Source organism: Cydia strobilella, chromosome 10 (assembly GCF_947568885.1).
Source record: "Cydia strobilella chromosome 10, ilCydStro3.1, whole genome shotgun sequence".
Taxonomy (NCBI): Eukaryota; Metazoa; Arthropoda; class Insecta; order Lepidoptera; family Tortricidae; genus Cydia; species Cydia strobilella.
The window spans coordinates 1,004,681-1,018,350 of record NC_086050.1 but is presented as its reverse complement, the minus strand read 5'-3'; the positions used below and the strand labels follow the sequence as shown (position 1 = coordinate 1,018,350).

The 13,670-nt window shown below is 40.1% G+C and overlaps 2 protein-coding genes across 4 annotated transcripts in view; one reads left to right on the top strand and one right to left on the bottom strand.

Annotated features, from left to right (window-relative positions):
- Nucleotides 1–1,210, bottom strand: part of LOC134744837 (liprin-alpha-1) — a 226,811-nt gene extending 225,601 nt beyond the window's left edge. For all 3 annotated transcript variants that reach the window (XM_063678756.1, XM_063678757.1, XM_063678755.1), the window contains exon 1: nt 688–1,210. In XM_063678756.1, the coding sequence (XP_063534826.1) occupies nt 688–936 (249 nt within the window). In that variant the 5' untranslated portion in view covers nt 937–1,210. The remainder of the gene's footprint in view (nt 1–687) is intronic.
- Nucleotides 1,211–2,546: 1,336 nt separating this feature from the next.
- LOC134744845 (putative transmembrane protein 183BP) lies at nt 2,547–4,881 on the top strand. The gene is made up of 3 exons (XM_063678770.1): nt 2,547–2,767; nt 3,129–3,808; nt 4,497–4,881. The coding sequence occupies exons 1-3, from the start codon at nt 2,728–2,730 to the stop codon at nt 4,806–4,808; spliced, it is 1,032 nt and encodes a 343-aa protein (XP_063534840.1). The 5' UTR covers nt 2,547–2,727; the 3' UTR covers nt 4,809–4,881.
- The last annotated feature ends 8,789 nt before the right edge of the window (nt 4,882–13,670 follow it).

Genomic DNA, 13,670 nt, shown 5'->3' with positions numbered 1-13,670 from the left:
CCGTTTACAAGACTGTTGCCTTCTGTCGCACTTGTAAATTTGTATGTAAGTGTGACAGGGAGGCAACACGTCGAGCATGGTTCATGGTAGGCCTTCGGATAACTAAATAAATGTAAACTAGATTTATGTTTGCAGTTAATTACAGTTAGTAATTGTGTGTGCATAATGAGCTTTAGAAAAACCTGAAGGCCAAGATAAAATAACTAGGTTAAGGTGCCTAACTAGTTTGGCAACAAATGCAATATTGTAATAACAAGTAAAAACTTATTCCTAGATGTCAGGCACTAGAATTATGTACATATTTAATTTTATCAAGTTATCAAGTTTATGAAATTTGTTTAGAAATATGTTAAACACAATCATGAAATAAATTCTTATTAAGTAATTATAGGCTCCTAAAATACATTATTTATCATTTAAATGGACAAATCCTAAAAGGCAGTTGACCAATAACGCGAAGTCACTCAGCAGCAGTCAGCAATAATCAATAGTAAATATAAACAAAATCAAGGTGTCTCTCAGTATGTAATTGATTCAACTATCCATTATTTTTTAGGTTACGCTTAGTTGGACTTTTTCACACACCTACAACCTTTTTGCTGCATAAACAAGGTGTGTATTAGATAACAGGCACCAAAAAGCCGACATCGGCGAAAATATGTGTTACGAGAACGCAGTGTCACTGACCTGAGGCAAGTTCGCTGCGATCTGCCGATGCAACGAGTCCCGCTCCTTCTCCACCTCCTTCAGGCGGAGCTCTGAGTCCCCGAGCCGCTCCTGCGTCTCCCGTAGACTCTCCACCAACTTATCCCTCTCATCGAGCATCGACACCATAAGCTGCTCGAAATTCGCATCTTCGCCAGAAAACTGCGAACTCCTCTGGCTGATACTGTCTTCCGATATAGTGGGCATCACGTCGCACATCATATTCCACATTTTAATTTACCATTAAACCAGAATAAATCGCGTACACGACACACCGAATAACACAATTCGATCACCGTTTTACATATGTCCCGGCACAAACGTTACCTAAACCTAGCGCACGATACGCGAGGACGTAGTTTCACATTGTCAGAATAATCGTACAAGATTTTAGTCAAGAATTCGGGAGACATTCTAGTTCAATATTTAGAATGACACACCTAGAAATTACACTCCTACAATCCCGTACTATCACGGCTCAAACGGCCTGTCTGCCATCTTGGATTGGAACGTCAATCACATCAAAGAGTAGATATTTATCTAGAAGTGTCATCTCGCTTTATGTATAGTCTGGCAAACCAAATTTATCAGTAAATAAGAACCAAAAAAAAACAATACCTTTCCCTTTTTTGGGTGCTAGTACTAGCGTGACAAAGACATACTGATTCTCTCTGTCTATGTTTGAAATTGAGACAATCCGTGGCCAAACTATAGAACAGCATTTTTTATTATTATTAGCCTTCTTTGTTGTCCCACTGCTGGGCAAAGACCTCCCCTCGTTTTTTCCACTCGACTGACTCGACCCTGTCATCGGCATTTAGAACAGCAAATACCGATGTATTTTGTGAAAAAAATATGGGCATTATTATATTCACAATTCACAATCAACAGACCTTAATGTTAAAAGTGTAGAATTGAATTTTGATTATCAATGCATATCACGCCCGTCGGAAGAAGAGGCGTAATTGCATTGAACAGAATATTTTTAAGATTTGTAAGCTCCCTGTCTTTATAGTAAAATAGTTAATTTTTTCATGCCAAAAAGCGTGGACTGACAACGACTTTTGATTACTATAAAATTACATTAAACAAAAAATTTCAACTGTCTAGCTATCACGGTTCATAAGATACAGCCTGGTGCAGACAGACGGACAGAGGAGTCTTAGTAATAGGGTCCCGTTTTTAGCCTTTGGGTACGGAACCCTAAAAAGAACATGAGTGATTCACCTCACCACCTCACCTTATTATTTATACCATGTAATTTTTAATGTGTATATTTGTACAATAAAGAGTTTACTACTACTACTACTACTACCTGACTTACTCTTCTATATTTTTCGACATGTATTTTTTTGCTAATTCTAGTTATTTTATTGTACATTAATGTTAATATTCTAACACAAACTTTGTATTGTTAATTTTATATGAATAAATAATAATATAATGCCACTGGCCTCGAAGTTCAAGCCGCCCGCAAAATTCACTCGAAAATTACACTTCTGATAAGTTTTTCAACTCTTTGAAAAAGTCACCGCCTAGCGTATGCAGAGGGCGCTTCAAGAGCTACAGTATTGCTGTTTACAAAGGTTGTTATAAAAATAATAGTGAAGATTAAAAACTAAATTTGTAAAAAAACAAATTGGCACTCACAGCAAGTTTTAACGAAGATATTAATAATCATCAAGAGTAATAAATAATTATGTTTAGGGTGAGAACTTAAGTTACCAATGTAGATAAGTTTTTATATATTGTGGGCGGGTAAGCATGCTACTAATCGATAAGAATGTCATTGTCAAAATCAAAGTAGTCAAAACTCAAATGAAATGTCAAATGAATCAAATCGAGAAATGGAGTGGAGCAAGCGTTGAGTAGTTATTATTTTATTTTCTTCCTTTATCATAACATATAACCCAACCTAACCATATAAATAGCAACACATTCCTAATTTAATCTGTAGTTTATAGAACAGTTTAACTTCGTGGGAAAAACAGATTGTTTATTAAAAAGAAAACAGCCGAATCAATGTGGAAGAAAAAAGGGGACTGGAAATGTTCAAATTCAGGTATATAGCTTCTAATTTGTAGTTTCAAATGCTAACACAACTAATTTAATATATAAATCAATAGGTTTTCTTATAGGAATTTATTCCTCTATAAAAAACCTTTTGAATAATATGTTGGGGATTCGGTTCGATGCTAATATATACTTGTTATTGTTGATCTTATTTAACGAAAACAAAAGGAGCGCAAAAAAAAGTTATAACAACAAGTAAACTAATATTAAAAACAAATTAACAAGATTGTGTATTTAGCCTTCTATAATCGCACTTAAACTATCGTGAGACATATTGCTTGTCGCCAAAAGCGACTAAACATAATAGTGAGTAAAAACCGTACTGATAAATATTTAGCCTTCTGTTTCAGATTTTACGTTAAAAGACTCCGCAGACGCGCCAAAACCAATCAGACGTCTGAAAAAAGCACAGATAACAGATACTGGTGAGGTATCATGGGATGAAATGGCAGACTATGACCTGGTCCAAGAGATAGATGCAGAGGGCTATAAAAGGTACATATACAAGAAAAAGAGCAATGCAAAACTTGAAGTTGACATTGACAAGCGGCCAGGTATAATATACCCGGAAATAGTATTTTATCTGATATCTGCATATATCAAACCAGAGCAAATAGGCAATTTTGCTGCTATAAATAAAGCTTCATACGCCTGCACGCAACGGGAATCATTCTGGCGCAATCTATACAAGCGTTACTGTCAGGGTCATTCTCGGTTACCACCAAGGTTGAGGATTGAGAATAGTTTTAAAGTGTATGGCTTAAAGCAGAGAGTCATACGAGCATTGCACCATACGTACAGTGTGTTTGTCCATAAGATTGAGCTTGATGCTATACAGGAGAGTAGACCGCACCGTCTGGTGAAACGTCTCTGCGTAAATGTCTGGTATAATAAAGGACCAATATATTGGCTGGTGTATTTTAAATTAAAGAAGGTGCCGCTGGAACGGCCGCAGAATGAAAACGGGAACATGTTGGACGAGCTGGACAGGATTGATGCTAATCCGGATGAGGATTGTCAAGTGTTGCAGGTATGATATTGATTATTTCAAAATTTAGACTTAAAATTGTTTTTTTTTTATTTTTTTAATCTTGCAATATTATTTCCATATTTTTTCCATCATATCAACGCTTTTTTTTATCATGAAGACTGGGTGGTTGTGTTGTGGTGTTTTATGAAAATTATAAAGTACTACTTCCAGATTTTTTATATAGACAAACTTTTTATATACACGCATCAGCTTTCAGCTGCTAGTGTATTAAACAATATAATAATAATATTTAATGCTTTTAATATGTTCTTTTTTTTAATACGTCAAAAAAAAATATATATTAAAACTCATTTTAAAAAAACTATCTATTTAACTGTTACTAATATTTTATACTATCAAAATTAAGTTGCAAAATCAAATTAACATTCAAGATAAGTTTATTTTATTTTTAATTTCATGCTTTTTACCTTGAAAATTGCTATTAATCATCTAATATAGTCTCTATTTTAATTTAATAAAGTCATTAGACTGACAACTTGTTGAAATGTTTAAAAGTGACCCACTTACATAATGCCGTGATCTAATTGAAAAGAGGTTCCCATTATATCCCTTTTCACTAGTCACAAAATGGTTAAATATTGTTAATTTTATGTAAGGCTCTTAAATAATTCAACATGTCTGCCTTTTAATCCTTTCTGATATAATTTTACCTATCTTCCACTTTCAGGTGACCTGCACAAGTTTCCACGAAGTCCCACCGCTCCTCGGCATGACACTAAGCTCCGTCTCCGTTGTCCTCTCACCAGGTTTCCGCCACCACCGTCTCAGCCTCGGCTTCAGCACCAGCGCCCACAACATCTCCCGGAACCTAGTGCCTGACCAATCCGTTGTCATCGACACCGTTGTGACTATCTTAGTGTTTGACTGGTGGCACCCCAAGTACCCGCATTTTGATAATACTCTGCCTGCGAGGGTGAAGGATGAAGAATCTATGCCGGTGTTGAAAAAAGAGTTTTTTAATATGAGTTTAGCGGATTGATTGAGGTCTGTTGGTGATATGTGCCGTGTTTGTGCTGCTTTGTTTAACCATTTGGAGTCATCCATTAATTACATCACAGGGGGGGGGGGAGGGGGTCAAGAACACGTGACATGTTGTGTCAAGGAGTAGGGGGAACGTACTTTGTGACGTCAGTTTAACTTTATCATAAAATCATGTTAAGTATGGGCGGCAAAATGCTCACCGCGCGGGGACATTCACGGCAATGCGCCACTCTGTTTATGTACTGGCTATAATTCTTATGTTGCTGGAAGAAGAAGAAACCAAATAAATAGTGTTTGTATTTCTCATAGACGATTTTAAACTTTATGGTGTTGTAATAAGGTCAAAATGATGGTAATATGATTTCGCAGTATCACCAGTAGATTACTCTTGATTGTGATATATTATCTATAGATAGATATATTATTTTTTGATGTTATATTGAAGGTCTATTCCTTGAAATTGCAATTTACTTCTATATTTGTTCTAAAATTCACATTAGATACTAGCGCTTTTCGAATTTAGTCTTTCTGACATTGACGTAAGGCCTAATTTAATTTGGTCTGCTTTTACACTACACCTATGACTCCTATGAGTTGGTATCGGTATTAGAGTTACATTCTAAGTAATATTTGATCTCTAGGGTTTTTATTTGGGTTAATTAAATCGTATTACCAGGGACCGGACAACCCTTTCCGCGATAAAACCCTTTCAATGGGCGACACTTAAATACGGCTAACACATTGAAAGACTTTCCCTTTTGAACTGCAAGCCCATTCATACCCTTACCTTTGACTAACCCTTACCGAAAAGCTGACCAAAAATAAGGCTAGCTCTTAATAAGGGTTACCCTTATCTTTAAGCGCTTTTTATAAAGGTTTCCCTTTGCGTGAAAGAGACAGGATTAGTATATATCTACGGTAGTGCATGAAAAGGAAAGAAAATACGTGCCTAGTCAAAGAACGCCGCCGTCGCCGCCGACGATCGCTCGGATTCGAAGTAATGTGTGCTTTATGAACAAGGTAGACGACTTAAATTAGCACGCTTTTATGCTAAAATGGAAGCCCTTTATAGCGGATGATAAGGATTTTGTAAGGGTATTTGGGCTACCGATTACTCAAATGTGGTAGCTTTATATAAGGGTTTTTAAAAGCAAAACAAAGGGTTTCGTCTGGCAAAGGGTATGGTGAGTTAAGCCTTATGCAATACCCTTATAAAACCCCGATAAGGGATAGCGGGCCGGTCCCTGCGTATTACTAGAACCTTACGTCCTAAATTACTGTGCCTAAACATTTGTATTTGAGTCACTTTCGTACTGATATGAGTTGACAATATTATTCTTATGATATCAAGATTAGTAAAGTAGCTGTTAAATACCCCTTGAGGCCGAATCTGATTTCGAGTATTGTTATAGTTTTGTTCTTGTTTTGATATCACCTTGAAATGAAAGGTGACGATCGACAAGCTATTATCAAAATCAGAATTGGCCTACTTGACGGATGTTCTAACCGAATAAAATGTGTAATATAGGGGTCATCCATTAATTACGTCACACGTTTAGGGGCGGGAGGGGGTCAAGAACACGTGACATGTTGTGACAAGGGGGAGGGGGGACTTACAAACTTTGTGACGTCACTTTAACTTTACCAGTAGGCCGAGCACATGATTGGCGCGACAGTATCTCGCCGCGAGATAGACTACCCGTCTTTTACTAACTGTATGAATTAAAGAGGGATGGGTAGTCTATGTCGCGGCGAGATACTCTCGCGCCAATCATGTGCTAGCCTGGCTGTAACCGAAATTTGTTTTAATGTTTTTCTAATTGTTGTAGGTAGGTTACTGTTAAAGAACTAGTTTTTAATTACAATTATAAATCATTTTTATTCGTGTACTTTTTTCCTAATCGGTTTAGTGTTAGTGTAGTGTCTTGCTATATTGCTTTAATACAATTTTTTTTATTAAAATAATAATACTTAGTTGGGATTAGGTACTGATTTCGTTGAAAAAAAAAAATGCCTAATATGTGACGTCACACCAGGGGGGAAGGGGGCTGTCAAATGTGACAAGGTGGGAAAAAATCATGAAATTCGAGTGATGTAATTTATGGATGACCCCTTAAATGTGGTATTAGAAACCCCATTTTCCGTACTTCTGTACCTGCAATGACCATTCTTAGATATATCTATGTCAATGCGAAGTGTATTAATGGTATGGATAGTTCCCTAATTTATAGGGTGAATTAACTTTAGTGTCATGCGTTACTATGGGTATGTTCATAGGAAAACTCTTAAAATCCCATTTTATGGTGTTTAAATCTACCAAGCATTTTAGGACCACCCCACATTAGCGTCCCCCGAGTGGTGGAGAGTATGGTTGCTGTTTGACGCAATGTTGGCGCAACTGCGCAGCGACACCATTGTTCCATGGCGCTGACTAGACGCTAGACTCAAAAGACGCTAGTGCGGGGTCTCTTTATCAGAGCAAAAATGCAGAAATCGTATCTGTGTACCTACTACATAGCGCAGAGCTAAAAGATAAGATAGTTCTACCGTACATTAAAAAATAAATGTTAGATACCTACATAAATAACTACCAGATGTCCAAGTAATGGAAAGCTTCAAAAAAATTAGAAAGATTTTACAGGAAACAAAGAAAACCCATACAAAATTATGAGGTTCCGAAAATTTTCCAAGTGGCAAATTCGGAAACTTTCCGGCGGCACATCCGTAGATGAGATTTGCCTAATCAAAATAAGATACTATAGTATTTTTCAAACAGGAAGGGTACGCTGAAAGATGTAATTTCAATACAACTTCCTGTTTGAAAAATAATAGTTTTGGCCTAAAATAATAGATAGATAATTTTTATGCCAGATTTTCTAGAATTAAGATACAACGTTGAGCTTAACCCTGTTCCCAGTAATAGCTAATAATATCTATTGATTATATAGAAGATTTGTAAAGTCTAAGACAGTTTCGTGATTAATATTTGACAGCTGACGTTAGGTGGCGCTGCTCGGCTCTGTACAGTCAGCACCAGAAGTTGCTAAGGTGTTTAAAATGATCTTGACGAGACTTTATTGTTAAGGTAATTTTGAACACCTCGCCCGCTTAGCAACTTCTGCTGCTGACTGTACATTATTTGGTGACCACAGAATTTCACAAAACGTATTTCGAAGTACAGCAGCGGTCTGTTACAGCTGCCATAGGAATATTTTTCTTAAACTTAACTTCTCTTTTACTATCGATAGCCACATAGTTACATGGATTCTGGTACTTCAAGGAGTATTCACTTACCTACTATAAGTCGATGTTTAAAATATATAAAACAGTGTTGTTCGGCACAGCTTTAAGATGATTAACTATGGAATAAATACAACTCTGAAACTGAATGTATTGTATTATTTATTGTCACATTAATGTCGTTATAGTTAAGTTTTAGTAGATTGTTAACAAGGGATGAAAGCCACTCACTTCTGCCGAGGTTGGCCTTCGCCTTCGAATACGAGGAAAGTAAAATGCATGTTTTTTAAAAACATGACTAAGTATAATTTTTTATAGTATTTCTTGAGGCTACTTCAATTAACAATTTAGGCAAAAGTATCGTTATTTATGAAATGGGGCGTTAAATATCAGAATGGAAATTTTATAATAAATTCATTTAAACCAAAATTTCAATTGCTTATCGTAAAAAAAAAAATAGTACTTTGAACGTAAAATGCTCTAGTGCAGAGACGTATCATTTTCTGCACACCTTTTAGAACAACAATGACCCTCTTTCGGAGCATGAGAAATGAAAAAGTGTATTCAGACTGTTTATATATGCCGATGACCAAAATCATGGTTAGATGTTGCATGCGAGAGTACATTTTGATGCCCAAGCTTTCCAACTCATAAGTTAGGGAGTCTGGGGTAACAGTCTAACAAAGCCATAAAGGGGCCTTTAGAGGAACATAGTTGGGTGAGTAAAAGGTACCGTTGTCGGGTTAACTTAAACTGATTTATTACAACATAATCAACTGTTTTTATACATCCTAATCTACGGCGGTACAGGCCTTATCTTAACTAAATCAGCGCGTGCTCAAACCTATACTAAGTTATCGACACGCGCCGATAATATTTTGCTGACCGCCATAGTACTCCCCCCTTTTAAAAAAAATAAAAATAAATTAGCGGATGGAGCGGCTGTCGCGGTGAGAGTGAACGCTGCTGGCGGCAGGGGCGAGCGCTGGCGGTGGCGGCGAGTGATGCTAAACTTAGCAGAACTGCTGTCAATGCTCGGACCTCACGGTTTCGGTTCCCGTCGGAGGAAGAACTTCGCTTGAAGGAGCTTGCCGGCGGAATGGTGGCTTCTGAGCGTCACGGTCGTTATATAGTTGCTCTACCTAATTCTGAAACCGCACCGCACGCCCCGATTTCGTGACATACGTGCACATATGCCGCGCGTCTGCGCTATCAGCATGATCAGCATCTGGACCGGCTAGCAAGAATGCGGGCTTAAGACGATCAATAGACACGTACGATTCTTTTCCGCCTTTTTGAATGCAGAAAACCTTATCTGTTCTCGACACTACTAGGTACGGCCCTTCGTACGGCGGAGTCAAGCTCGGGCGGAGAATATCGCACCTCACAAACACGTGCGAACAGCGCCCCAGTTCAGGATGAACAAAGATCTTCTGGCTAGTACACCGGCGCGTAGGTACCGCTGCATACATTGAAATATTGCTCCGAATCCTTCTTACAAGCTCGTCGTAGGTCTCTGAACTCTCCCCGCCCGTGAAAAAATCTCCAGGAAGCTTAACTGGCGCACCGTACAACATCTCCGTTGCACTAAACCCCGTGTCGTCCCGAACAGCACTCCTTATTCCCATCAGCACCGAAGGCAACTCCCGGACCCAATCCCGAGAGCCCCTAGCCATTAAGGATGCCTTGATGGTCCTGTGCAGACGCTCGACCTTAGAATTCGCCTGGGGATGGTACGCAGTTGTCCTGATCCTTTGCACCCCTAGGAGCTGTGTTAAACACTCAAATGTTCTGGACTCGAACTGGCGGCCTTGATCCGTTGTTATGCGCAGAGGGCAACCAAATCTCACTATCCACCCCTCGTAAATCACGCGAGCCACGGTCTCTGCCGTAATATCTGTGACTGGAACAGCCTCTGGCCACGAAGTGCAGCGATCTATCATTGTCACCAAATATCTTTTTCCCTGGGAAAGCGGCAATGGCCCCACAATGTCACAGTGCATGTGCTCAAAACGCGCCGACGGAGCGAATTCCCCCAACGGCGCCACCGTATGTTTCCAGACTTTTGACCTTTGACACCTAATGCAAGCCTGACACCATTGGTTTACGTCCCTGTTCATATTGTACCAAATATACCGTTGAGATATTAACTTCCTGGTCGTACGTTTCCCAGGGTGGCTAATATCGTGAACCGCCTGGAAAAGCATCTTCCTGTATTTCTCTGGAATATAGGGACGATTGACCCCTGTTGAAGTGTCGCATATTATCGCAACCGACATTCCCGACATGTTAACTTTTTCCATTCTCAACTTTTTGCTCTTATACAATTTTACTAACTCAGCGTCACCTTCTTGGCTTCTTGCTAAATCAGCATAATCGATCGGCGACGGCATGCATATTTCGTCGACCGCACGTGACAAACTGTCAGCTACTACGTTATCTTGACCGTGAATAAACTGAATGTCCGTGCTGTACTGAGATATGTAATCCAACTGGCGAACACGTCGTGGAGTATCGTTAACTGAAGGCTTTTTGGTAAAAGCATACGTTAAGGGTTTGTGATCCGTAAAAATTGTAAATTCTCTTCCCTCGATCAACCGTTGAAAATGCCGCACCGCCATGTAGATTCCCAATAACTCTCGGTCAAAAGTTGAATACTTCCTCTGGGCCTCACTTAAACCCTTTGAAAAAAACCCTAACGGCTGCCATGCATTGTTTACCCTCTGGTGAAGCGCCGCACCCACGCACGACGAACTCGCATCCGTGAAAAGTGCCAACTGTGCGTTCTGCAATGGATGGGCCACCGTTATTGCATCCATAACGTTCTTTTTACACTGCGCGAAAGCCTGCTCAGCCTCAGGAGTCCAAACGATTGCCGTATTGTCATTCTTTTTTGTGTCCTGCAAGTACTCATTTAGACTAGTTTGATATCGTGCTGCGTTGGGCAAATTACTACGATAAAAATTCACCATGCCCAAAAATCTCCGTAAATCCTTGACAGTCTTAGGCTTAGGAAAATCTGCGATCGCCTCGTACTTCTCCTTGGTAGGACGAATCCCTTGGCTCGTTATATGATAACCTAGGAAATCCATTTCCGCCTTAACAAACTCGCATTTCTCCGCGTTGATCGTAATGCCGTTCTCATTAAGTCGCGAAAACACGATATCTAAATGCTCGTAGTGCTCGCTCTCGTTTCGCGAGGCTATTAGACAGTCATCCACATACACGAATATGAAATCTAAATCCCTGAATATGGAATCCATAAACCTCTGGAACGTCTGACCCGAATTCCGTAACCCAAAAGGCATTAACGGGAACGAAAATAATCCGAAGGGTGTAATTATTGCAGTTTTTTCCACGTCCGCAACAGGAATACAATGATAGGCTTTGCGAATATCAATCTTGCTGAAAACCTTCTTATTTTCCATAATATATGTGAAATCTACTAGCCTCGGAAGAGGGTACTTGTCTGGAACAGTAACCTTGTTTAACATACGATAGTCTCCGCACGGCCTCCACTCGCCATTCTTCTTTTTTACCATGTGAAGCGGACTCGCCCAAGGGCTATCGGATGGCTGACATATGCCCAAATCCATCATTTTCTGAAATTCCTGCTTAGCTACATGATACTTGTCTGGTGGCAATGGCCTCGCCCGTGATGAAATCGGTGGGCCCTCCGTCAAAATGTGATGCTTAACGTTATGCTTTGGTGGCTTCTTCATAGACGATAGTCGAGTTATATCAACGTACTTCTCTAAGATCTCCTTAACTCGTGAATCTATTTTCTCATCAATTGTTCGTATTGAAAGTATTGACGACCGCTTCACTCTAACAATGGTTGCAGGCGTTGTAAGCTCTGTAACTTTGTCAATTAATCTGCGACCATGAATATCTACCAAAATCTTGTGATATTCTAAAAAATCAGCCCCCAAAATTGCTTGCTTGACGTCAGCAACCACGAACGTCCATGTATAAGGTCGCCGAAGCCCGATGTTGAGCGTCAAATCCTTCTCGCCATACGTATTAATTTTAGTATTATTGGCTGCGTATAGCATATACTTGGTGTCCCTCTTAGCTCTCCCGTAGAGTCTCCCGATACAGGAAACCGCTGCACCTGTATCTACTAAAAATTTAATTCCACTGCTTTTGTCTGTAATTGTGAGGCGGGAGCTAGGATATATCGCACAAAGGTCCGCCGTTCTCTGCGCGCGAGCTAGTTTGTAGCGTCCGTTTTCCCATGCACATGGCTGCTGGCACTGTCCCGCTCTTTCTCCAAACTTGTAATGATATGTACATAACCAATTGTTACGGCCCCGTGACCCTGATCTTGACGAATAGCGCTGACGAAATGCATTCCGCTCCATGCTACGTCGATAATTCCCACGCGCATGTCGTAACTCACTTATGTCTAATTGCATTTTTGCCAGCTGTGTTGTTACGCTGGCTAAGCAAACCACGACGTCATCGCTTTTACATGTCTGACTATTTACTACGGACACTTCCGCCCTCTTCGTGTTTTCGTAAATTTTATCTGCCAGCTCGCAAGTTTTGTCATCGGAAAGCTGGTCTGTCGCTGCCAAAACCGTCGTAACTGACGTGGGAAGGTGGCGTAGCCACATAAGTCTCACTGTGTCGTCATTAATCTTGTCACTGGCCAGATTTCGCATTTTACGCCACAGCTGAGAAGGCTTCTGATCCCCTAGTTCTACTTCCGACAATAACCTTTGAAACCGGCTCTGGTCAGACTCTTCGTAGCATCCGATTAATCTATTTTTGATAGTTTTATACTTGTCCTCCGCAGGGGGTTTGGTAATAACGTCGCTGATCTGCTGAACTTCCTCCTTGGTCAGCTTGGCAATAACCATGTTGTACTTATATTCATCTCCCTGTTTCTGTGGTGCCACGATTGCTTCAAATTGAGTGAACCACAACCGTGGAAGGTCCCTCCAAAACTCTGGAATGCGGGACATCACTGACGTTGCTGCAATTTCCGACACGTCGGCATTAGCGCTGCCCGGAGATTTGATCTGATTCAGTGGAGACATAATGACGCAGCAGCAGTGTTACGAAGTCACACGTAGAGAGATAAACTTGTTATTCTCACCAGTAAGTATTGAAATTTGCAGCCATACTTCACTTGCCGTGTTCAATCGTCCAACAATAGCGTGGCCATCCTGTTCTTCAGTCGGGGTCACCACTTTAGAGGAACATAGTTGGGTGAGTAAAAGGTACCGTTGTCGGGTTAACTTAAACTGATTTATTACAACATAATCAACTGTTTTTATACATCCTAATCTACGGCGGTACAGACCTTATCTTAACTAAATCAGCGCGTGCTCAAACCTATACTAAGTTATCGACACGCGCCGATAATATTTTGCTGACCGCCATAGGGCCCACTGATTATCAGTACGCCGGACGATATCGGCCTTTCAGTTGTTCGGAACTGTCAAATTTTTGTTCTAACTGACAGATTAGCAGGCGTCCGTTCTGTAGCGGTGCGCGGCAACTAGGTACTATGGCTAGACACCAAAATTGGTGTGGGCCGCATGTACATAGCAACGCGACGAAATCGCAGAGTGAGCCACGCCTGTCGATGCGAGAGATGCTAGGCTTTTTC